General features: G+C 37.1%; 1 protein-coding gene, 1 long non-coding RNA gene and 4 other non-coding genes across 6 annotated transcripts; 1 reads left to right on the top strand and 5 right to left on the bottom strand.

The window, feature by feature from the left end:
- The first annotated feature begins 342 nt into the window (after positions 1–342).
- Positions 343–5,627, top strand: LOC128233432 (uncharacterized). Its single transcript, XR_008260684.1, has 3 exons — positions 343–511; positions 2,850–2,912; positions 4,929–5,627. It is a non-coding gene; the product is annotated as an uncharacterized LOC128233432 (long non-coding RNA).
- Positions 5,628–12,326: 6,699 nt separating this feature from the next.
- Positions 12,327–25,902, bottom strand: LOC128234987 (nascent polypeptide-associated complex subunit alpha-like). Its single transcript, XM_052949654.1, has 7 exons — positions 25,836–25,902; positions 25,172–25,311; positions 22,988–23,081; positions 17,979–18,109; positions 17,542–17,676; positions 13,511–13,633; positions 12,327–12,437 (listed from the first exon to the last, which is right to left on the bottom strand). The coding sequence occupies exons 2-7, from the start codon at positions 25,298–25,300 to the stop codon at positions 12,423–12,425; spliced, it is 627 nt and encodes a 208-aa protein (XP_052805614.1). The 5' UTR covers positions 25,301–25,311; positions 25,836–25,902; the 3' UTR covers positions 12,327–12,422.
- LOC128236328 (small nucleolar SNORD12/SNORD106) lies at positions 13,807–13,897 on the bottom strand. The gene has a single exon (XR_008261327.1). It is a non-coding gene; the product is annotated as a small nucleolar SNORD12/SNORD106 (small nucleolar RNA).
- On the bottom strand, positions 14,190–14,279 carry LOC128236330 (small nucleolar SNORD12/SNORD106). The gene has a single exon (XR_008261329.1). It is a non-coding gene; the product is annotated as a small nucleolar SNORD12/SNORD106 (small nucleolar RNA).
- Positions 17,014–17,103, bottom strand: LOC128236323 (small nucleolar SNORD12/SNORD106). The gene has a single exon (XR_008261323.1). It is a non-coding gene; the product is annotated as a small nucleolar SNORD12/SNORD106 (small nucleolar RNA).
- LOC128236324 (small nucleolar SNORD12/SNORD106) lies at positions 23,177–23,268 on the bottom strand. Its single transcript, XR_008261324.1, has one exon. It is a non-coding gene; the product is annotated as a small nucleolar SNORD12/SNORD106 (small nucleolar RNA).
- Positions 25,903–26,859: the final 957 nt, after the last annotated feature.

Below are 26,859 nucleotides of genomic sequence, written 5' to 3' on the forward strand. Positions count from 1 at the left end.
GTTAATCTCATTCAATATATATTTAAACTGTTCAATACGAGTAAACAATTATTATCGAGCTACATGAAGTCTCGATAGGTCTTGCATTGTGCCATCAAATTCATTTTGGAAATAAAGACAAGCCAAAAACCTTTTGTGTTTAAATTTGTAACAAATTGTTTGTACTATTAGAAAATTGTTAGAGCTCCGCCCGCCAGCAGCCCCAACTCATCTCTCAAGTATCATTGCTGTCCAACCACGACCGGATACGCGTATGGACTTTAACATCGGCCGCTCAGATAGACGTTCTTTATCAATCTGTGCTCTGATTTTAATTCGATTCAATTTGATGAAAGTGCTCATTGTGCAACACAACACATTTGGCGTTGAACTGAATTGAGCGATGGCGACGCAAAAATCTAAAGACAAAGACGTACCTTATATACCACTAGAAGAAAACGAAATGAGTAACATTAGCGATGATTCTGAAATTTCGATTACTGAATCGGATGAAAACAGCGACATAGAAAATGTAAGTTGACTATTATACTGTTTTAAAGTTACAAAATTGAAATATAACATAGCAGTTAATAACTGCAGTTAGCATATAATGTATTAAATTTGGTTCACAGACTACTTTTCGAAATAAAACATTTACTTAAAATCGTAATGACTAAAAATGGTTAATCGCTCACTATCAAACTAATAACGCTTTGCCATCCCACAACTCGCTAGCTTCCCTTGCTGGCATTTCAAACGGTTTTCCCGTAATTCTTAGTGCAAGCTGACTTCCGTCTACCCGCCTGTCCCACGATCGTTAAATTGCCATTCCGGCCCTTCACAGGACTAACTCGCTTCACTCTCTTCAACTTTTACAGTTGTAGTGGTACAGCTTGCTCGTCGATCTCGCTCCGCCCATCCGGCGGTTCTCTCGCTTTCCTCGCTCTACCCAACTCGCATATTTCTGGTCTCTCTCGCTACGCCCCTCTCGCGCTTTTCACGCTTACCTCGTTCTGTTAATCTCGCGGATTGTTTATCTCTCTTGTTCCACCCTTCATGCGGTTCACTCGCGTTTGTAGCACTCGTCAAATATTTCGCTCCACCCTTTTCAAGACTCCATTACGTCCCATATCCCTATTTGCTTGCCTTTGCCCAGTCAGCCTTCGGCTCAGTCGCCTCCTTTGCCCTGATTTTTACACGGCTGCTTCTCTCCCCTCGATCCGCCTTTTCACGGTGCCGCCGCCTCCACGCCAATATCAATGCATGACAATATGTAAATGCGTAGCAAAGCCCATGCATAAAGCTTGAATAATTTTCAATGTATGCCCCTTGATCGTTTGGTCCGTTACTTTGCCCTGTATTGCACTCTCTTGTATTTTAAAAGTAGCTAGTGTGTATTCTGCTATGTGATATATTACATAGTGCTTGCTTACATTTGTTCTTTCGTTAGAAGGAGAATATGAAGATTCTTTTAAGTTTGCATATTGCTAAAATAGTGACATGCAAATTATGTTTACATAATATCACAAAGACGAAATTAACTCTGATAATGGATTGAATGGAATATATCATCAATCTTATCGATCAATATGACTTTATATCCTTCATAGGCATAGGTAACGAACCCAGAATGCCATAATAAAAGGTGTACAAATCGGGAAGGAATATGTAAATGACTGAAAGCAACCTGTACAACTCGAAATGTTTTATTTTCTTCAATACCCTTCCATAATATGCTCGAAACACTGATGACATCTTAAATATACATTAAAATTGCGTTTATGATGTTGTTGAGAGGATAATTACGCCGATAATTATAATGTGATGAGCTTACCTACTTATCAGATTTATAAACATATTTCAGAAAAATGCAAACTAATGCAGTATATATCAGGCTATCACATGATATCTTTACTTATCTACATGTAAAAGGTGTTATCTTGAGGTGTATTTAAAATTTCAAATTATTAGAGTATTACACGTACATGTATGATATTATTCGCAAACAAACAATCCGACGGTTCTCTTTAAAACAGTTAAGAAAACAAGTCATCAAACACCGAAACCACAGTCAGTTTTTTCGCCCCAACAGCGGATTCGAACAGTCAGGCTCAATAAGAAGCATGTCTTTAATGTCAATATTGATGATAAAACAATTCATTGACTACACGTATTTATTAAAATGCACCAATTATGCTTAAATAAGCCAAAGTTGTCTAAGGATGACGCCAAATGCCATCCATTACATTTACAGTTCAGGAGGTGAGAGCGCACGTCTCGATGCATGCCAAAGACGCAGCCTCCCTCTAACGCACCCGTACTTTATTAGAAAATACTTTATGAATTGAGATGGAATTAAGGCTTCGATCTTTCAAAATATAGTAATCTAAATAAATTACGGAAATGAAGAAAAAAATACCAAGAAAAAAGAGTTAAATATAATAATTATTTTAGTAAATATCCGTCAATTTATATTCAATAAACTAAAACGGCTGAATTAGCGTAGTAAATCAAGTTAAGCTAAGTATTTCTTTGTATCACATTAAAAATAAAGACAATAAAGTTACAAATTGTTTACACCATTTGACAATTACAAAAGCCTACAAAACAATGATTCTAAACTCATAGTTGTTTCCCTCGTTTATCAAAATCACATAATCTTTAAAAACCTAGTAGTCAATGTTTCAGCTCCTCAAATCAAATCAACTCCTGACCCCTCACGAAGCCGCAATACATCTTCCGGTATCATTATTGCACCGCCACGAGTGAAGAGACTGGTATGCGTATGGACTTAATAATATCCGCCTGTTTGAAAACAGTTTGTTATAATGCATTAATTAATTGGCTAAAATTCATTTTATACATTCAAGGAAAGCGGATCTACGACGGAAGAGACTGAGAAAGCAACGTGTTGTACGAATCTCTGTAAAGAGGTAAGAGAATAACGTGTATGGAATCATAGGAGCTTGGGAGTTTGAGAAACAAGCGAATTATGCTAATGACAAAGCGATGTAAGACAGCCTTTTTGTTATTTCAATCTTCAAAAAGTTGGCGGTGAACCCACTGTAATGACTTGTCGGGAGAGTAGTTTCGATCCGACATCATAGTATTTATTAAAGGTCTAAGACGATATCAATGGCTGTAAATATAGAAATGTTATTCTATGCAGACCTTCCCCGGCTTTGCACTTCTCAAGACGAACTGACCTCACGTTTTTTCACACCGTTCGCTCAGTAGCGTTTCCATGCCTCTTCAATGATTGCTAGCTTCCGTCAACCCGCCCTTCGAAAGGCCAGCTCACTTCCCACAACCCCCTCCACACGGTTCGCTCGCATCCTTCCTTCTCACAGCGCACTTGCCTCTCCCGCCCCGTCCATTTTATGGTTCGCTCGCTACTTTCAATTCAACTTCAAACAGCTCTCTCGTTTCCCTCGCTCCCCTGCCTTTCTCATGCGTCTTTCACTCCCCTCGTGCCAAACATATCACGAATTAATCTTCTCCTTACCCCCGACCATCTAACGGCTCAAAATCGTTCGGCTCGCTTGCTATCTGTGTGAAACCTTTCTCATAACTCGCTCGCTATCTTTTCCCTTCTCAGTGCTCGCTCACTTTCAACCTTCTTACGTTTGTCAAGCCCTTCCAAAAAGATAACTCGCTTTACAATTGTAACGGCTCCATCGCTTCTCTCGCCAAACATTCTCTCGGCTTGCCAATCTCTTTGCCCTTCTCATCGATTGAACACTTTCCTGGTCTTATCATTATCAAGCCTATTTCGCTTCCCATGCATCTTCTTATGGTCGCTTGCTTCCCTCGTCTCGGTCTTCTCATAGATCATTACCTCGCTCCGCTCTTGCCATGGCTCACTCGCCTCACTGGCATTGGCCCCGGCATGGCTCCTTTGCTTCTCTCAAACGGTCATTCTTACGACCCGCTCACCTCTCTCGATCTACACGTCTCACAAAAACCAAAAAATAAACCATAAAGTGATAACAAAAATGCTTCAACGGTAAATGATAGACATACTATTCTGGACCGGCAAGTGAAACAAAGTGGTCTCTGGATCTTGAGTCTACAGGCGGCGTTAACAAGTGAGCAAGGCCTCAGTCTCGCTTGCCTCACTCGCTAAGCCTTTTTCACGACTTGCTTACTTCTCTCGATCCTCTTTCTTCATAGCTTTTTTGACTCCCCCGTCTCTCCGTTTTCACTGCTTGTTCACCTTCTTTTCCTCGGCGATCTTCCGGCTCACTCGCCTTCATCGCTTACAGCTTTTTCATGGCTCATTTAAACCACAAGCCCCATCCTTTCACAGCTCATTTACTTCCCCCGCTCTAACCTTCCCTTGACTACCTCGCTTCGCTCTCTTGCGTATCCCTAATTATTTCCCTTCCCTCACCCTTCCCAGGTTTCGGTCGCTTATCACATCCTAGCTTTCTCTTGACTCGCTACCTTCAATAGTCCCGCCATTCCCAAGGCACGCTCACTTCCTCGCTCCTTCTAATGGCTTGCTCACTTACCTTGCAAAGTCCTCGCGGCTTTGCACTTTTCACGGCTCGACTCCTTCGCTTCGACCTTCTCACGAATCGCTGGCTGCCTCTCCCAGATCGCTCGTCTTCCTTATACCATCTTTCTTACGGCTTTCTATCTCTGACGTATTGTTTGCCTCTCTCGTCTCTAACAAAACCTTACTTTTGACTCACTTGACGCCCTGTCCTTGAAAATTACAGAACTCCCGCAAGAAAATTTGATATTATACAATCTTGTTTGAAAAACATTACAGTCTTTTATTTGATGGAACATACAAGAACAAGCCATAAAATGATTGTTTAAAATAATGTTTATCTTTAAACAAAATTTAAAGTTCTGTGTTGTTGCAGTGATAGTAGGTGCTAGTGTTTTATACTTTTTTCCGCTTTTATCTATGTTTAATAAGCAGCGTATTTGAATTTCAGTCACCTTGGTGTATGGCATGTCGAAAGACGGTAAAGGCAAAGCTTAACGATACAACACAAAGAATTACGAATATTGAAAAGGGCGACCACGTCCGGGTGCCTTTACTTAATAGGCGTTTTGAATATCATCACGCCATCGTTCATGCTATTTCGAAAGTAAGAGATAACTTCGTTACAGTGAAAGCTATAGGTGTCGATAATGGAAAAGCAGGAAAGATAAAGCCAAATGTTTTTCAAATCAATACTCATTTTCTAAGATCAAAGGACAAAAGTGGTCGTGTAAAGAACAAAAAAGTTGATGTTAAAGCATTGGAAAAATATGAATATTGTAAACCTATGTATGATAAAGCAAAAACACTCAAAAGAGCTAAAAGTTGCCAAAAACACTGTAAAAAGGACAGCGATCGAAAATTGTACAATGCTTTATTGCGAAATTGTGAACATTTTGCATGTGCATGCGTCAACGGCGAACGCAATCTAAACTATAAAAACAACAAAGAAAGTAAAAGTTTTCAGAGCTACAGATGTTGTTGGATGGTATTTTATTTTATTCTTTTTCTTATTCAAACAGGCATTTTCATATTTAATCTTCTGATTTACAAAAAATACAGAGAACGTGTAAACGGTATCACTTCAGTGTGTTTTTCCAACAAAAATGTCCGAGGAATTCATACTATTTGTGATTGGTTTTTAATTCTGGTGCCGTCGATATTATTAACTCTTTCATACCTTTTATTGGAATGCTGTTGTACAACAAAATATTTGTGCAAAAGTTGCAAAAACACAAGACGTATTTTTTACGCGACAAAGATGATCTCAATGATAGCCTTTGAAGTCATAAACATATATTCTGAGGAGGTTATTTACAATTGGTTGAATTCAATTTTCCCCTTGCTCATAATCATCGTCATAATGATATCTATTTTCGAAGCTTTTATTACTTCAACTGTAATTCCTTTTGGTTTAACTAAGAAGCTGGTCTGTTTGTGTAAATGTACTTGCTGTGGGTTCGACCAATCCTCTTCCGAATACGTTCGAATGTATGGAGTTTAAGACAAAACTTTTCGCTTTTTTTTAAAACAAATCGATATTAACTTAATATATTCGGATGCCCATTTGGTCCGGGTTCAAGTGAACTTGTTTTTCACTGACCGTTTTAAGGCGGTGATCCTATCATTTATAGATAAACGCTTTTTAATGAGTGTGTGGTCTATTAGTTTTAGAAATGTGTGTAGTGTTAACTTGTTTGTGTCCAAGTAACATTGTCGTTTTAGTCCTTGCCATTGGCCTCTGAACAGGGTGTGTTTTTTTACTACCTGTAGTTTTCACTGCATTGTTGTCGGATTACCGGCAACGCTCGAAAGTCGGTTTTTCGATCCAGGCTGGAAGCACATGATTGCTAAGTTTTATAGTAGCTTAAATTTCCCAAAGTGTTTAATTGACGTAAAACACATAGTTATTTTGTTCACCAACTAGCGTTAATGGTGTTGTTTGCGGACGTGATGGCCTGATTTTTATGTACTTATATATATTTAATAATATATTCAATATATAGCACTGTATTAAAATTGCATATTTCACTTGTAATATAGGAAACATTAAAAGAAATAAAAACTGGCTCCTTGTTGCATTTGACTCTTTTGTCGTAAGAGATGCTGGATGGGATATGTATATGCGGTTAAAATTCAGCGGAAATGCATGCCCGGTATGCAACAAAATATATTTAAGATGGTGTACTTAAGATTTGAGATCAATTTGAATGTTTTGACTGATTAAGTTACAGTGAGAAGATAGTATTGATAAGGATCGGACACACGGAATTAAGAATATCATGGATCTCGTTTTCATGCTTCGCTTATGAATCAAGCTTTTGCTGTTTGAAAATTGGCGCCTGTTGAATTATGTTACATTTCATATGAAGTAAACTGCATCTAATACGATTGAAATAAAATAATTGAAGAAAAAAACGGCAAAAATATATTAAAAAAAATAAAGATGTGAATTATTTGTTACAAAAGGTTTAAACTTTGAACCATGTCCATCCATTGGCTTAATCCATTTAAGTATATAGTGTTTTTACGACAAAATACATCAACGGTCAAGCAATGCTCGATTTGACGGCAGTATACAAAACTATAAACATCGCCCTTTGGGGATTCAAATGATTAGCAATCTATTATCGTGTATTTTAAATACTATATCAGTGGTTGCTATTAGTTTTCGAGTTTGTTGTTATAAAATGAAAACAAATACTACTGGCCAACGAAATCTTTCGCATATTCGCGTCGAGAAAGTAGCTATTGTATTATTTTTAACAAAATATGAAAGATTTGCATCTTTAGTTAAACAAATCACATTCTCTTACATTTCAATAGACAAGTGTTCCGTAAAGAGTATTTGTTTTCAGTTAGAGGGGCAACTGGTTGGAATAATTTTTTTTTATTAATTTCCCTTTCTAGTACATGTACAAAACCTGTATATATAAGTATCAAGAAGTATCATGAAGTGTGAGTATCATGTCCGATTTTGACCAGTATACTGATGAAAAGGCCCTGTGAGAGATTATGTAGTTTTATTATGTTTTATATGCCAATTATTGATCTACATTAGATAAATATTGATTTCTAGACTACAATTGCAACAATCCGGGAACTTTACGACTGACCCTAGCATACTTTCAGAATTCATTAATGACATTTCATATACCTGACACAATCCTCGTATTGTTTTCAAAAATGTACTTAAAACCGAAGTTCCACAAAATACGATGAATTACTAGCAATGGTCAAAATCTGTAAGTATATATACTTTCAAAACAAGACTTTCAAATACACATCTATGTACGTTGTCACATTCAGAGTTTTAAAAATAAAAACAATATACAATAACTAAACAATATACAATAACTTTAACTTAACATATACAATTACGAAACTTCATAGTATTTGTTCCTTGACAGTGTGGCTTAAACAGTGTCAAAGGTAAGCATTAGCTTGAACAGTTGAATGTTGAAATGTTTTCAAAAGAAATTGCGCAAAGAAACTGGCATAATTGTTTTCATCTGTCACAATAATATTGTCAGACAGTTTGGCCATCTAAGGTGAAACGCGAATTAGCGAATTTTCGATTTGCATACTTGTTTTTATCTGTCACGGAAGACACGAGAGCAAAGACAAAACTTACGAAGGCGACGGGTTGAGGGCGAGGGAAGGAAGTTACCGATGTCAGAATATTCGACGTACCCTTTAAATACATTGTAACTATAATATAACAAAAGTCAATTGTTACCCTGGCGCCCCAGGTCCGGGGGTATACCGGGGATACCCAGGGAAATGGGCCATGCTTTACCTTTTAGGTGGCCCCGCAGTGCTGGGTGAACGTGGTGGTTTTGTCTTCGCGCAAAATAAAGCGGGGAATGGGCCTTATCTAGGTCCTTTGGGTGTGGGGCATTTAGCGGGGATTTTACCATCACTTCGTCCCCACAGGGCGGGTATTTTACCCGGGGGTTGGCTTGACCGAAAGTCAAAGTACCCGCTATTCCTTGGACCTGGGGGGGGGGGGGGGGTTACAATTGACTGGTGCACTAGTATATGGTAATATACTGAATCAAACTGAATGCTGCAAAATGATGATATACATTTCAATTTTAGTATGTATAATTGTATACTAGTACTACACACGAAATAATAGTTTTTTATTATCATTTCTATTGATGCAGCAAGCGTCAGCGCACTTACCTATGAAACCATATAGATCTACTGTTTGTTGTCAATTTGTACTTTAATACCACGTCAATGATACTAAATCATAATGCTGACATACCTTGATCAATGCCTCCCCACCGGCATCACTTCCATGTGTTATTCTTTTACGTGCTTTTGCACATATCCATACGTTTGGCATCATTGGGGAAGAAACTGTATGCATAAAAGTGCATATTTTAAATTCATTTTTTAATACCGTTTGACATCCGTTTGCAATGATATGCTACGAAATTGAATTGTATGAATTTTTTCCTGTTATTTATTCCATGTTATTCACGGTAAGTGTAAAATTAATTCATATGATGATGTAAATCATTCCATGGAAACGATACTGTATCTGCTTTTGCTGAATAACTTCACTTGATTCTTGAACTTGTATAAAATTCATGCGAAAATGTTTGTTTTGTTACGGTTACATTAAAGATCCATTGAGTGAATTTGTGTAGAAGTTATGTGTATATTTCACTGTGTCATTATTTGTTGTCACAAGTCAAAAACGAAGTAAAACAGTTCTCATATATGGTTATTACAAGTATTAACAAGAGCTGTCACAGAGACAGCGCGCTCGACTATTCCGCCGCTTTTCAGTGTAAGGATTGAAAAGTTTTGGCGAAACATGCACGAATCACTGTTAGATTAGATTTCAGATACATGATGTGCTGAGATATTAACATAATTGTATTCACATGGAACATTTTAACCAGAATGTTTTAGTCTAATAATAAAGGGCCATTATTTGCAAAATACAGTTATCTAACTTGGTTATTCAATTACGTTGGGTGGTTGAATACCATTGTTTAAAGTCTCAATGCAATACGTCAAGTAATTGCTGAGATATCCTATGTGTGCTAACATGCATAATAAAGGGGCAAAAATTATATAATATGAAAGATAGAGTTATCTTACTTGATTAAAGAAGGTTAAATGGTTGGAAGCATGTGTGTAAAGTTTCAATGCAATACATAGTGGATTTGCTGAGGTATGAACTTAAAAGTGGTAACAAGCAAAACCTTAACCAGAATTTCTATGTCTAAAAAAGGGGCCATTTTTTAATATAATGCAAACTAGAGATATCTAACTTGGTTAAGTAAGTAGGTTGGATGATTGAGTACCATTGTAGTCCTAATGCAATACCTCAAGTAGTTGTTGAGATATTAAACTTTGTGTGCTTGCACGCAAAACCTTAACCAGAATATATTAGTTGAATACTCAAGGGCAATTATTTACATTAAATGCAAAATAATTACTTGGTTAATTAAGTAGGTTGCATTGTTGAGTGCCATTGTATAAAGTCTTAATACAATACCTCAAGTAGTTGCTGAGATATTAACCTGTGTGTGCTTGAGCGCAAACCTTAACCAGAATTTTAAGTCGAATAATCAAGAGCAATAATTTGCATTAAATGCAAACCAGAATTATCTAACTTGGTTAATTAAGTAGGTTGCATTGTTGAGTGCCATTTAATTAAGTCTTAATGCAATACCTCAAGTAGTTGCTGAGATATTAACCTGTGTGCTTGAGCGCAAAACCGTAACCAGAATTTTAAGTCGAAATGTCAATAGCAATAATTTGCATTAAATGCAAACCAGAGTTATCTAACTTGGTTAATCAGATGATTGTGAATTTTAAATGATTACATGATGTGATAGAATGAAGCAGTTGTATCCTGCTGATTTCGAAGGCAGCAGATTATCTGTGTTGATTTAGAGGCAGCGGAATACTACATTTTGTGGGGATTCGGAAGCAGCGAACTGCCACAGATTGTGGGGATTCGGAAGCAGCGGTATGCTGCAGATTGTGGGGATTAGCAAGCAGCAGAATGCTGTATATTGTGGGGATTAGGAAGCAGGGGAATGCTGCAGATTGTGGGGATTAGGAAGCAGGGGAATGCTGCAGATTGTGGGGATTAGGAAGCAGCGGAATGCCTTAGTTTGCAGGGGATTAGGAAGCAGCGGAATGCTGCAGATTGTAGGGATTATGAAGCAGCGGAATGCTGCAGGTTGTAGGGATTCGGAAGCAGGGGAATGCTGAAGATTGTGGGGATTCGGAAGCAGCGGAATGCTGCAGGTTGTAGGGATTCGGAAGCAGCGGAATGCTGAAGATTGTGGGGATTAGGAAGCTTGGGAATGCTAAAGATTGTGGGGATTCGGAAGCAGCGGAATGCTGCAGTTTGTGGGGATTTGGAAGCAAGGGCATGCTGCACATTGTGGGGATACGGAAGCAGTGGAATGCTGCAGACTGTTGGGATTCGGAAGCAGGGGAATGCTGCAGATTGTGCGGATTAGGAAGCAGCGGAATGCTGCAGATATTTTTGGGATTAGGAAGCAGGGGAATGCTGCAGACTGTGGGGATTCGGAAGCAGGGGAATGCTGCAGATTGTGGGGATTCGGAAGCAGCGGAATGCAGCAGACTTTTGGAGATTAGGAAGCAGGGGAATGCTGCAGATTGTGGGGATTAGGAAGCAGCGGAATGCTGCAGTTTGTGGGGATTAGGAAGCAGCGGAATGCTGCAGTTTGTGGGGATTAGGAAGCAGCGGAATGATGCAGTTTGTGGGGATTAGGAAGCAGGGGAATGCTGCAGATTGTGGGGATTCGGAAGCAGGGGAATGCTGCAGATTGTGGGGATTCGGAAGCAGGGGAATGCTGCAGATTGTGGGGATTCGGAAGCAGGGGAATGCTGCAGATTGTGGGGATTAGGAAGCAGCGGAATGCAGCAGTTTGTGGGGATTAGGAAGCAGCGGAATGCTGCAGATATTTTTGGGATTAGGAAGCAGGGGGAATGCTGCAGATTGTGGGGATTAGGAAGCAGCGGAATGCAGCAGACTTTTGGGGATTAGGAAGCAGGGGAATGCTGCAGTTTGTGGGGATTAGGAAGCAGCGGAATGCAGCAGACTTTTTGGGATTAGGAAGCAGGGGAATGCTGCAGATTGTGGTGATTAGGAAGCAGCGGAATGCTGCAGTTTGTGGGGATTAGGAAGCAGGGGAATGCTGCAGATTGTGGGGATTCGGAAGCAGCGGAATGCTGCAGACTGTGGATTCGGAAGCAGGGGAATGCTGCAGATTGTGGGGATTCGGAAGCAGCGGAATGCTGCAGATTTTTTGGGATTAAGAAGCAGGGGAATGCTGCAGACTGTGGGGATTAGGAAGCAGGGGAATGCCGCAGATTGTGGGGATTAGGAAGCAGCGGAATGCAGCAGATTGTGGGGATTAGGAAGCAGGGGAATGCTGCAGATTGTGGGGATTAGGAAGCAGGGGAATGCCGCAGATTGTGGGGATTAGGAAGCAGAGGAATGCTGCAAATTGTGGGAATTAGGAAGCAGCGGAATGCTGGTATATTTGACCATGAAATAATTGTTTTACTCACGATTTGAGTCAATATTTTAATGTTAAAGTAACAAATCTATGTAGTAAACGAGATATTACGTCTACTTATACTGGTTATTTCATCAGGATAGAATAATACTATTATACTGGTTATTTCATCAGGATAGAATAATACTATTTGTCTTCACAAGGTTTTGCATGAAATGGCCCAAAGATTACTGCATTGGGCACACCACAAGCTGTATCATATTTATAAGTTATCATTGTCAGATTGAATTTATCATAGCAAAATAATAAAGATAAAAACGACAAATAATTTTATAATTTATTTTGCTCAGGTGGCAACAATACAAAAGAAACACTCAGGCGGGCAGACAATCTCTCTCACACACACATACAGGAGCAGGTTACATCGTTAACTCCTGAAACAGGAATAATCACAAGTGTCAATTATGTCCAAACTAGATTGATGAGAAATCATTTAAATAAAATATTTTAAGTAAATGACCAAACATGTAGGGTTTTTACATCTAATGATCTTGTAAAATAATAAATCCAGAGCCAGTTACTTCGTTGTGTTATGGCAGTATAGTACTCATTTTAAAATAGATCGTATGGTCATTCCCCTTCAAGTTATTCACTTTAACTAAAGGAAACTGAACAAATACAGTAAAACTGTGATCGCTCGAGGTCGCAGGGGACCGAGCCTAAACCTCGAGGGAACCAGTGTTTCGAACGACCCAATTTTTTTATTCTCCAGTCTGTTATGAAATATATTTCAGTGTGTTTCAAGTATGAAGTAGTCTGTATACTAAGACACCAAATTACAATTTATATGTGTTGCGTTGTGGTAATTGCTCATGTTCAAAGGCTGTCGTTTACTATATGTATACTTAATATGAAATGTAAAAGAAATATCAATAAATCATTTTATTTTACAAAATGGCCATATTGCAAAGCAAAATGACAAAAAGGAATTATTTTCAGAGATTCCGATGTTGGATCGATATGGAAGTGTTTATTCATATTTTTATTACTCATTTACATTTCTCACAATTAACTTCTCATCATTATCTTCTAAAATGCCTATATCAACTAATATTGGTCATGTGTTAAGTGTTAAACGGTTTTTCACACCTTATCAATTGCCTTTCAACTGTCATTGCATTTTTTACAACTTGCAAAAATTTTGATGCCTAGCAATTGTTGGTTTATTTTAGAACGAGCGTTCGGGAACAAGTGTGAAATTAAGACCTCGAGGGAGCCATATGGTTTAGTGCATGATTTTTGTACTTGGGACTGAGAATATTGCTTGACTCCTCGACATAATTAGGTTTCGATGCAGCATAAGTATATTTTTTATGAAAATAGAAGGAAAAAAGTTTGGGACCAAGCTCCGACCTCGAGGGAATGCCGGTTCTCCAATAACAGCTTGTTCGAACGACCGCAGTTTTACTGTACATGCATTGAATAAGTTAACAGTATATATACTCACCATAATAGCATTAACAATATCATTGTTGTTATTTTTGAGGGCTTTAACAGCAAGGCTGCGTTTAACATTGGCCTGGGACATGACCAGCTCAATATCCTTGGCTTCCACTCCACCCTCGTCAATCTGAAAGATGGAGATCAAAATGTGAGTGAACGAAAAAAAACTCTTAGGACAGATATCCCTTAAAAATAAGATTTAGCTAAAGCATGTTATGATCCCTTCTTCAAGTCACAATTATCACAAACTTTTCAAAATAAATCTTAATTTTAAATTCACAAATCTTATGTCTATGCAAAGAGCTTGCATCAGATTAATTGGCTTGAAATAAAGACCAAATCAGCATTTGTCGATAAGACGGGGAAAGATAACTGTCATCACAACAAGCTCCTTACAATATAAAATAATTCATTCATTCAGCAAATGATTAATCACATTTTTCTTGCGTTTATGCTATATGAATGCAGTAGGGCATGCAAGCAAACTCCATGAAGCACATGAGCGTTTCTTGGTCAACTGCTTACTTGTTTTTTGTAATCATCAGTGGTAAAATGACATTGCACGTATCCAATTGGAGAGCATTATTGAAATTAACAATGACGTCACAATACCTTGCCTGTTATACAATATTAACATGTAGTAGTTTCTTTATAAACCAATATCAAGTGCAAAGTTTTAACATGAGCTTGCATCAGACAAATTGGCTTGAAATAAAGACCGAATCAGCATTTCTCGATAAGACGGGGAAAGATACTGTCATCATAACAAGCTCATTGCAAAACAAACAAAATAAGTCTAACTTTGGCAGACAAATTAAAGAAAAGAGACTGTTTTCAATGTGTTTTTATCTGGAAAAAATGAGGCCAGCCCCATTTACAACACAAAAAAAGTAAACATCTTTTACAAAGATCCACAGAAGATTATCATGCCAGTTTGACTCTGATTTCACAATTCTTCTTTTTACTCACAACCCCTCTTAAAATTATTCTTACCCAAGAGCTTTACAGGCCTTGCTTTGTTTGCTTGAAACATACAGGTATTACGGTAAATTCACAATAGTTGGCTTTTCGTCACTTTTTTCACAATTCTCATCCACACTTCTCATCCAAGGAAAGTAAACCAACAAAACTGAATCTCATTCATTGAAGATGAGAAGACAAGCAATATGGAACATTTATTACTAGAGCTTGCGTCAGACAACTTGGCTTGAAATAAAGACCAAATCCGCATTTGTCGATAAGACGGGGAAAGATACTGTCATCATAACAAGCTCTTTACAATGAAATGAAATATAATTTATTAAAGGTAAGATGATTTCGATATGCCTAATTGAACATTTAACCTCAATAATTCAGAAACCTGCCAATTTCCTTTTTCTTTAGTAGAACTTCCCTTTCACTTGAATGCTTAACAATAATTCATATATAACTTCAAAATTACACTAGAAGTAAACTGTTATAGAATTGATAGAACATTTAAAAGATGACCATGTGTTCTAGATATGTTAGTGTGAAGTTAAACATACCATCCTGTTAAAATACAGGGACATGTAGTTGCTTTTTATCTTTCTATATCATACACATTGATCAGAATCCATGTACTTAAAAAAGTTTTAACATGAACTTGCGTCAGACAAATTGGCTTGAAATAAAGACCAAATCAGCATTTCTCGATAAGACGGGGAAAGATATTGTCATCATAACAAGCTCATTGCAATATAAAATTAGTATAACTTTGGCATACAATTTAAAGGAAATAGACAGATTTCAAATGATTTTTTAAACTGCAAATGAGGCCCTAACCCTAACCATTCATGATCCAACAAGAGCTGTCACAGTATGTGACGAATGCCCCTGATTGTGACATTGACCTATGAACAAGGTCAGTACATGAAAAGTTGATCTTGCCTTTACATGTCAAATACATATGGCAAGTTATTTTAAATTGCCTCTAAACATAAAAAAATACCACCCATAGTGGACAACCGACACTGTTATGTCCTTATATATGCAGCATTCCATTGTGAATAAACACCCAAGTGTGACCTTGACCTTTGAGATAGGGACACGGGTCTGTCATGCGACACATCGTCTTGGTATGTGGAACACATGTGGTAAGTTATTTTAAAATCTGTCCATACAAGGGAAAGTTACAGCCCAAACACGACAACTTATACTCTATGTCCTTATATGCAGCACTCCATTGTGAATAAACACCTAAGTGTGACCTTGACCTTAGAGGTAGGGACACGGGTCTTGCACGTGACACGTCATCTTGGTATGTGAAACACATGTGGCAAGTTATTTTATAATCTGTCCATACAAGGGAAAGTTACAGCCCGGACACGACAACCTATACTCTATGTCCTTATATACAGCACTCCATTGTGAATAAACACTAAGTGTGACCTTGACCTAAGAGGTAGGGACACGGGTCGTTCACGCGACATGTTGTCTTGGTATGTGGAACACATGTGGAAAGTTATTTTAAAATCTGTCCATACAAGGGAGTTACAGCCCGGACACGACAACCTATACTCTATGTCCTATATGCAGCACTCCATTGTGAATAAAGACCAAGTGTGACCTTGACCTTTGAGGTAGGGACACGGGTCTTGCACGCGACACGTCGTCTTGCTAATTGGAACACATGTGGCAAGTTATTTTAAAATCTGTCCATACATGGGAAAGTTACAGCCCGGACTTGACAACCTATACTCTATGTCCTTATATGCAGCACTCCATTGTGAATAAACACTAAGTGTGACCTTGACCTTTGAGGTAGGGACACGGGTCTTGCACGCGACACGTCGTCTTGGTATGTGGAACACATGTGGCAAGTTATTTTAAAATCTGTCCATACAAGGGAGTTACAGCCCGGACACGACAACCTATACTCTATGTCCTATATGCAGCACTCCATTGTGAATAAAGACCAAGTGTGACCTTGACCTTTGAGGTAGGGACACGGGTCTTGCACGCGACACGTCGTCTTGCTAATTGGAACACATGTGGCAAGTTATTTTAAAATCTGTCTATACATGGGAAAGTAACAGCCCGGACACGACAACTTATACTTTGTGTCCTATATGCAACATTGTGAATAAACATTGTGACCTTGACCTTAGAGGTAGGGGCACGGGTCTTGCACACGACAGGTCGTCTTGGCATGTGGAACACATGTGGCAAGTTACGAATGGACGGACAAACGGTGTGATTTTAATATGCCCACCTTCAGGGGCATAAAAAGGATACTTCTTTCACAAAAATCCGCAGAAGATTCTCTTAACAGTTACTCAAATTTGTCCAATCTTTCTCTTCATTTGCATCTAGTACAGCCTTGTGATAATCTTCAAACCCAAAAGCTCAACAGGCCTTTGCATTGTGTAAAACATACTCTGGTAAATTTTATGCTTTTGGTCACTATTTTTCCCAATTTAAAGCTGTGACAAAATGAGTATGAATCTAATTCATTCAAAATGACCAGCAATTTGGAACATTTTAATAGAGCTTGCATCAGACAAAATGGCTTGAAATAAAGACCAAATCAGCATTTGTCGATAAGACGGGGAAAGATATTGTCATCATAGCAAGCTCTAAAAGAGAAGTTTTACCTTATAATAATTTTTTATTGGATTTATTTCTTTTGTTGGCATTCATTAGATAATCTTTAAAAGGCAGACCTATATATTAGCCAGACCAATAGCCAATTCATGTCACTTTAAGAAAAAATAATCTCTGTGGTTTATTTAGAACCCATACAGATGCAAAGTGAAACTGTTAAAGCTTAAGTGGAAATGGCTATGATTTGTTTAATAATTAGAATTTAATTAATGGACTGAAGTGTTCTCATTATGGTTGTAAGTAGCAAAATATATGCAACAAGTAGACAAAATGTGGGGACCTCCTCCATCACATCATTGGACAGAAGAAGAGTAAGTGGGCAGCCCAACACTTATTTCTGGGACATTTTAAAACCCCTGCAGACTTAAGTACAATTTTGCACTTTTTTCTTCAAATAACAGACAAGCTCACCTCATCTTCCTCTTCTGACTCCTCCTGTATGGGCGCCGAGACGGTGCTGGGAAGATCTCCGAGCCCACCAGTGTTCTCTGGACGCTTGAAGTTCTCTGCTGCAACCATCTGGGCTTGCTGGCTCAGATCTTCAATCTGTAATGCAGTAGATCAGGAGATATACAAAACCACTTACAGGCCAATCTTGCAAGGTTTTTGCTAATCTTGCAAGGTTTTTGCTTAACTAAACATCACTTATGACTTCTGCCAAGTGAGAAATAAAGGGTAGAGCTACATAAGGAGAGAGATAAAGAGAACCAACATTACATAGAAACTGCCATATATATTTTTAAACACAGTAATTTATTTAGTTTAAATTTATTTTATTTTCCACTTTTCATTTCTGCAATGCTACTTTTTTTTTATATTCCTAACCGACTTTGAATGTCAGTACCCACCTTGGCTTCACCAAAGACAATGTATGTGTCAGACGCTGGGCTTTTGTACACGTCTGGTCGTCCTATCACGAACAGGATGTTCTTGGATTTCCTGATCGTCACCCGTGTGACACCAGTCACCTGCTTCAAGCCTGAAAATGAATCGATACACAATAAGCTAAGCACCCTGTTAACAAACAAAATTTATCCCTAAAAATCCACAGATTGTATTTTAGATCTAAAATAAGTCATTTCAAATAATTCAGCTATATTTTTTTTTTACTTTAGGTTTGGGTTACCAGATTCGACCTACGAAATACGGTTTTTAAGTCAGTGTTTTTTTCCTTTAATTATTTATACAGAAGATAACTTGAACGCCATTACCCAATAATGACACATCATTCTTACATGAAACCTTACAAAACATATAAAAGACCAGCTGTTTTTGAAAAAGATGTAACCCTAACCAAACCATTTTTTTTTGCCTTACTAATGACTGTCAAGGTACACAAAATAAACTTCAAGTAGATATCAAATTGATCAAGTTTGCTTCAGAATTTTGGCTTGAAAAGATTTCCCAGTCGTCATTTGTCGATAAGACGGGGAAAGATGATGTCATCATAGCAAACTTTCACAAGATGATAACCAGAACAGTGAATGACCACTGCATACAGAACAGGGAATGACCACTGCATACAGAACTGTGATCAACCATTGTATACAGAATGGATCAACCACTGCATACAAAACTGTGATCAAACATTGCATACAGAACTGTGATCAACCATTGCATACAAAACAATGATCAACCATTGCAAACAGAATAGTGATCAACCACTGCATACAGAATGGTGATCAACCACTGCATACAGAATGGTGATCAACCACTGCATACAGAATGGTGATCAACCACTGCATACAGAATGGTGATCAACCACTGCATACAGAATGGTGATTAACCACTGCATACAGAACTGTGATCAACCATTGCATACAGAATGGTGATCAACCACTGCATACAGAACGGTCAACAACCATTGCATATAGAAAAGTGAATTACCATTTCATACAGAAAGGAGATCAACTATTGCATAAAGAATGGTTTCCCAAAGTAGTCATTAAGTTAAATGCTTAATTGAACGTACTACTCAATCTACTTGCAGCTTAGTTTAAACATAAGATTTGTGACATTTGAAAACTGTCCATATACATCTGAGGTTGTTTTCGATGGAAAATGGCAGAGGTGTTCCTAATGAGAAAATATTGGCCTAGAAAGACTTGCCAATCATCATTTTTAATAACATTAAGGAAGATCCAAGCATCACCGCTTTAAAGATGCACACATGTACAGAGATTATTAACTATCCCTGTGATCAACCACTTTCGACTCATAACATTATTTGAAGCTTGACATCACAATTGAATTCTTTGCATTAACTTACCTGCTTTAAATGAATGTGATCCGTTAGCATTTAATGCAGGGATGATAACAGAGCCAAGTTGCCAATCCTGAAAATGTCAGCGTGGGGTTCAGGGGGCCGCTTAAGGGTCCCGATGGGTCCAGGGCAGAGCCCTGGTGGGGGGACAAGGGGGGGGGGGGGGGGGGGCCAAGCCCCCCGAAGCTTTCCATATTTCAGGGATTCTAATACCCTTTTTTGCCTTAGAAAAGTGTTCAAGGAGTACACCTTTCGGTTTGGTAGATATAATCATGTTCAACACGAGACATCCACAATCAGAACAATTATCAAGAATCTTAGCAGTGAAGTTTAACACCTTTGTCTTTAAACAAAGTTAAATTTACTTTTTTTACCTGAAGTCACAGGCATTAGACAAGTACCTGACATTTTGGTTCAGTTGTCCACTTCCCATAAAACTCAACTGGCTATGATCAAATGCCTGTGTATGAACAGTCTACACTGTGGGATGTTTGATTTATAATAATGAACAACATATCAATTATCATGCTTGCAAATGTTCATTGTAAAAGTGGTATTTATTCAATTTTTATGTATCATTAGAGTATTTATTCAATTTTCTGCACATTAGATGAGAATATAATGTTATTAATTATTATATATATGATTCAAATTAATATCCAAACGGTACTTAAATGCTTTGGCAGCATAGCCATTGTGGACATGGTGGACATTGATGTATTCTGGTCCTCAAGCCAGATTTTTCCCCCTCATGGTGTTACATGAGTCCAGCAGCACACAAACGAGATTGTCCCACGGCAGTTCAAGTCTCTCAACAGGCTTTCAAATTCTATGAAAATTGATTTAGAATCAGCCCTTGTGATTTTTAAGGAGGCCAAATGTCTCAACACTATTTCTTTCTCTATAGCAGAAAAAAAGCTGCAACAGTTTTCTCATTGTTTGTGTTTGTTGACTTGTCTTAGTTGAAACAAAACCGAGATCCATTAACTCCTCCACATGTTCATCATTGAAATGGCTAGCCACTCCACTCCGTAAGTCATCTTGTATGATGCTGTAAACCTTTGAAGTTTTAATTCGCTGAGAGCTTTTGTATCTTGGCAAGTGTCACTACTACTGTGGTGCCAGGGAGCATGTTCAGCCATTAGTCCAAATAGTTCAGCCATAAGTCCAAGTATCATGGCCTCTGGATTGAATTGTCAGTCATTGACAGGAACAACTGGATGCACTGGCTGAGGTGTCTTTCATCCCTGACTTTTGTATCCATCAACATACCTGGATGGGGAAATACAAATTACAACTATAGAATTTAATTCTCCTCAAGAAGTTTTGTTGAACTGTCCATACATGCCATATCCCCCGGCGGGGGGAACAATCCCCCGGAATTTCAATCCATCCCCCGGCGGGAGATAAAAATCCCCCGGAATTTAAAAAAAAAAAAAAAAATTTTTAAATTTTACATCAGGCAATAATGACAAAGTGAAACCACAGTATATGAGTGAAACTCTCCAAAAGGAAACTTTTACAACAGGTGATCAATTAATTTGTAGTAATTATCAAAGGCAAAGAAATATTACACTTTTGGAAGGAAGAAATTAATAATATTTATTCTATTCTCTTATTGTCTGAAAGTCATCAAAGCTGATAGAATTAAGCACAATTTTTTTTAAGACTTTGGAGGAAGGTAAATTTAATTTAATTGTCTCGAAAACATATTTTTCCAATGACATATTTTGTTCTGCAAGTGCATTACAGTATGACATGACAGTGTATCATAAAAATATGATAAATCATGACATAAAATAATTCTTTATAATGAAAAAGTTTAGAGGTTTTCAAAGCAAACTATATGTGAATACATTTTTTCATACTTGCGTCTAAAAATACTTTAAAATTTCGCCAACTTAGACCTGCTAAAAAAATCCCCCTGAATACAACCAAAATCCCCCTGAATTTTCAGCCTTTTGAACAAATCCCCCTGAATGGTCTCCAGAAAATATGGCATGTATGACTGTCTCAAATAGAAAATAAAATGACTGCCTCCACGTAATTTATTTTACTACTACAAAATATTTCTTCATGTTTTTTTTTTAATTTGAACCAAACCAATTTTCACTTTAACCTCCCATTATGGTCAACACCACTTCTTATTGAGAACAATGCTTCAAACATGAGAATAATAAAGAAACGGTTTACAGCGTAAACTTCAATCGGCCAAATAAAAATCGATTATTATGACACAATCCGAATCGGGATGTCCGAAATAATGCTACATGTGCAAAATTCATTCTCAGTTTGATCACTTTCTATTTACTTAAAAATAAACGTTTCGGGAATTTCACTTAACAATAAATGGCAAATATACCCTTAAAATCGGCGATTCGATGTTTTTAGAAGTTGGTGGTGGTTGTTTTTTTTCCAATTTTCCAATACCCGTTTATTCGTCTTCGTCGTCTGTCATATCCGGATACGACCATCCGGATACTGTCTTCTAGTCCCATCGGTAATTTCCGTAATCACCGGATGCTATCTTAACCAATCATATAGATCGATTACAAGGACGTAAATAGGTTCGTTAATTTCCGGCTTTACACTTCCGGAAAACTCACCTTTCGTACCCATATTGTTCGAACTGAGCTCGAATCGCTCCCTGTACCCCTCCCCCCCTAGAAAAAAACTCAACGGATTTACATTAATCTCAAAATCGATCCGTGAGGCCTTAAATCCGGAATTCCGGATTAATCCGGAATTTTATCATCCCTGTTAATGACAATAAATAGTTAACAGAACTATCGGGAATATTAATTAGAGATCTCTGCTCAAAGTTTTGGCCTGAGTAAGAAATTTCAATCGTCATTTTTCGATAAGACGGGGAAAGACAATATCATCATAGCAAGAGATGAAACAATTCAATACCTATAAAACCTGTTTCTCCATTTAAAAAAAAATCCAAAGCTTCAATCATAAATGACTATATGTGAATTATATGCGATATATTGCAAGCTGGCTCAGACATTTTTTGGCTTGAACACAAATTTCCATTCGTCATTTGTCGATAAGACGGGGAAAGATTGCATCATCATAGCCATACACAAGATCAAAAAGCTAACATATCAAAAACAGGCCAAGTTTGATGGACACTGTCATTTATGCTCAACTAATTTAACTATCATCATAGCAAGAGATGAAACAATTCAATACCTATAAAACCTGTTTCTCCATTTAAAAAAAAATCCAAAGCTTCAATCATAAATGACTATATGTGAATTATATGCGATATATTGCAAGCTGGCTCAGACATTTTTTGGCTTGAACACAAATTTCCATTCGTCATTTGTCGATAAGACGGGGAAAGATTGCATCATCATAGCCATACACAAGATCAAAAAGCTAACATATCAAAAACAGGCCAAGTTTGATGGACACTGTCATTTATGCTCAACTAATTTAACTTATCATTTTATTTAGAATTCTTAACACCATCCAAGATCAAGGAAATTCTTTGAACAGCACCTTCCAAGTATAAAATTGCACAATTATTTAAATTTAGTGAAAGGACCCTAAAATCCCCAAGTTGCACCACTAAACTGTGCATACCAAGTTTTGACATCGCCTTCCTGGCTTTCTTCTCGCTGCGACTCTGTTTGGCTTTGCTCACCAGCTCTTCCTGGATTCCTGCAGCCTCTGCAACCTACAGGAGTAAGGATAAGGTATTCAGGACATTTAAATTTTAAAAAAGCTGTTAAAGAAAATCTGGAGTAAAATAGGGTGTAAAAACACTTCAAGATGCTTGCATCAGACAATATTGGCTTAAAAACACATTTCACATCGTCATATGTCGATAGGACGGGGAAAGATAATGTCATCATTGCAAGCTTAGATTGAAACATTCACAGGTGTCCGTAACATGATTTGGACACTTAACTATTTCCATTCAGTGATTTGATACTGTTTGAAAGTAAATTATGACATTTAAATGATTTTCTAGGAGTTTCACTTCAAATAATTATATATATATATGTATTTAAGATAAACATGCAGTGTTCTCAAGAAGAACTGGCTGCCGGCCAAAATGGACGGTTCAAATTGCAATTGGGCCGGTTGTTATTTGGAAAACTACATGAACTTTAAGTAGAACAAGTAGAAGCCGGTCAGTTACTTAACTATTTGAGACGGTCCAACCAAAACTTATTGAGAACCTAGTCTAAAATAATAGACGTGTTATACGGGATTCTTCCAATCCCTAACGTCTAAACGGGAATGTGCAAAAAACGGGGGTGTTTTAAAAATATTGAAATTGTTTTAAGTGAAGTATTTTATGGTTGAAATTGATCATAAAGAGTTATATTCATATTTTACCATGTAAGTGAAATGTTATTTTGCACTAAACAAGCATTTAATGCATTAAAACAAGTTGTTTACCTTTCCAATAAAACGAAAGTTGACTGACACAGAAAACAATTATGCAAAGGGGAACAACTCGATACAATCGTAATAACTCGGCCTCCTCCGACAAAGCTTCGAGATAGACCTCGTTATACAATCGTAACAACTCGGCCATGGCCGAAATGTTCCGAGCGATTTAAAACTGTGCCCTGAAGCCTTGCAGGTGCCCTTCATGTATATATCGTTATGTTTTGACAGAATGAAATGAACAAAAGCCGTCAAACTCATAATTATAAGTTGGATATTTATTTTTTTGTGTACGGAACTAATATAAAATAACATTATCTGGTAATATTTCTTGTTTTTATGATATTTTATAGACTCTATATGCTTTAAACCGGAATCCTGATCGGAACAACTACCCATTTTTGATACTAAACAATTTGTACGTGAAGGATTTGCCATATCAAAAAATCTAAAAAAAATCCGCCAACGTACAATTATTTGGACTAATTGAGAACCCTGACATGTCCAGAAATCCCCCAAACCACAACACATGAATCTGATGTAGTCCAAATAATTGTACGTTGGCGGATTTTTTTTACAATTATTTGGACTACATCAGATTCAAGTGTTGTGGTTTGGGGGATTTCTGGACATGTCAGGGTTCTCAATAAGTCCAAATAATTGTACGTTGGCGGATTTTTTTAGATTTTTTGATATGGCAAATCCTTCACGTACAAATTGTTTAGTATCAAAAGTGGGTAGTTGTTCCGATCAGGATTCCGGTTTAAAGCATATAGAGTCTATAAAATATCATAAAAACAAGAAATATTACCAGATAATGTTATTTTATATTAGTTCCGTACACAAAAAATAAATATCCAACTTATAATTATGAGTTTGACGGCTTTCTTTCATTTCATTCTGTCAAAACATAACGATATATACATGAAGGGCACCTGCAAGGCTTCAGGGCACAGTTTTAAATCGCTCGGAACATTTCAGCCATGGCCGAGTTGTTACGATTGTATAACGAGGTCTATCTCGAAGCTTTGTCGGAGGAGGCCGAGTTATTACGATTGTATCGAGTTGTTCCCCTTCGCATAATTGTTTTCTGTGTCAGTCAACTTTCGTTTTATTGGAAAGGTAAACAACTTGTTTTAATGCATTAAATGCTTGTTTAGTGCAAAATTACATCTCACTTACATGGTAAAATATGAATATAACTCTTTATGATCAATTTCAACCATAAAATACTTCACTTAAAACAATTTCAATATTTTCAAAACACCCCCGTTTTTTGCACATTCCCGTTTAGACGTTAGGGATTGGAAGAATCCCGTATAACACGTCTATTATTTTAGACTAGAATCTGATGGAGAACATTCAGACCTTGCTCTGCTGGGCAACATCCCCGTCTTCAAGATCAGGCATGGAGTCGTCACTCTCAGACTCGGTCCCAGACCCAGAGTCGTCCTTGACATCCTCTACAACTGGTTTCTCCACAGCGTCTGTTGGCATGGTTGTTTTGTCTGAAGTTTGCAAACAAGCATATTGTGATTTAACATTCATTTCATGTACATATCGAATTAATTGGGATAATTCCCTGCGACCTGCAGGTTGGTAAAGTTCCCTACTGTGAAGTTCTTCTGATCGCGCTCAGGGATCCGTTTATGGTAGTGCAATTCTAGGCAAATCGTTATTTTACCACCATTCACCTTTTTTGTCATCGGAGCTAAATGCACCTTTTAATTATTGTGTTAATTATGATCGTGTTCGTTATCTATTATTATTGAACGCAATTTTCGTAAAATTTATCAAACTATCTTGCACTACATTAAACGACCAAAATGTTCACTGGTTTTCGCTCGGGAACAATACACCGCATATTTGTCCGAATTCGCCCAATGTACACAAGCCAATCATTCTATCACTAAACAATTTAAAAGAAAAATAATAAATATAGAAGATGAGTGCAAATACTTATTACTACAAAAAGTACATCTTCTTCTAAACTAGGGTTCTAAATAAAAAGGATTACAAGGATTTTTCTTACATGGTATGGAAACAGCGCACAGTCTATTTCTAGCAATGTCCGAAAAGGAACTTCCGGTTGTGCGGGTACAGGGTGATACAGGAATGCAGTGGATTTCACGTACTCAGAACTCATTCATTTTAATTAATACTTATTATTTTTTTGTATACATATTGGAAAGTGCCTCATGAAGGGTTTATATTTCAAATGTTTTTTTGAAATTTGTCAAAAAATGAAGAAGTAAGAGCAATTTTTCAAAAAATTGATCGGAAATCGAAGTGATATCCAGTTTTCGAGAAGTGAAATTCATTCAATATAATAAAAAGATAAATTTTATTGTTTACATATTGTTTCCAAGTTTATTTTAACATCACTCATGTCATAAGTACATGACAATAAGAGCATGGGTACATATACAATACAACATAATGAGGCATTACAAAATATATTCCAGACATAATGATACAGATTTTCTAAATGTGAATATTGTTTATACTATTGAAACTTTAATATCAAACATATATAAATATATGTGGAGGAGAACAAAGTGTAACATTCTTATACTAAATTTGTTAACAATACACTTGAGGAATTTACATAATTTTATGAATTTTATATCATCATTGGGATTGATATTATAATATCCTTAAATTTCAAAACATTAGGATATCGGTATAATTGTCTGTCAATAAATCTTATTCTATATTCGGCAAAATAGCTACATTCTAATAAATAATGAAATTCATCACCAATCTGTTTTTATCACAAAGTTCGCATTTTCTATCATTCAGTTCTATATTGTTCCAGCTTCCTACTTCAATTGGTAGTCTATTATTTCTTGTTCTGAATTTTACTAAATATTTCAAAAACTTAGCAGGTGTTTTAACTAAATATTCTTCGAATTCAAAATTCTCTTTAAACAGTCTATAGCTATAACATTTTCTTGACGTATTTAAAGTAGAATACCACTCGTTTTATGAATAGATCGGATAATTTCATGTGAACGGACCTTTTAAGCCATAATGTGTTTGGGAACTCATGGCTT

The sequence above is a fragment of the Mya arenaria genome, chromosome 5, assembly GCF_026914265.1.
Source record: "Mya arenaria isolate MELC-2E11 chromosome 5, ASM2691426v1".
In the NCBI taxonomy this organism is placed as follows: domain Eukaryota; kingdom Metazoa; phylum Mollusca; class Bivalvia; order Myida; family Myidae; genus Mya; species Mya arenaria.

Bases quoted from the DNA above. Each gene is read 5' to 3' on its own strand.
- LOC128234987 (XM_052949654.1), bottom strand. From the start codon at position 25,300: ATGCCAACAGACGCTGTGGAGAAACCAGTTGTAGAGGATGTCAAGGAC. The intron at 23,082-25,171 runs GTCTGAATGTTC...TTACTCCTGTAG, and splicing joins ATGTTGCCCAGCAGAGCAAG to GTTGCAGAGGCTGCAGGAAT. The intron at 18,110-22,987 runs GTATGCACAGTT...ATTCATTTTCAG, and splicing joins GAAGGCGATGTCAAAACTTG to GCTTGAAGCAGGTGACTGGT.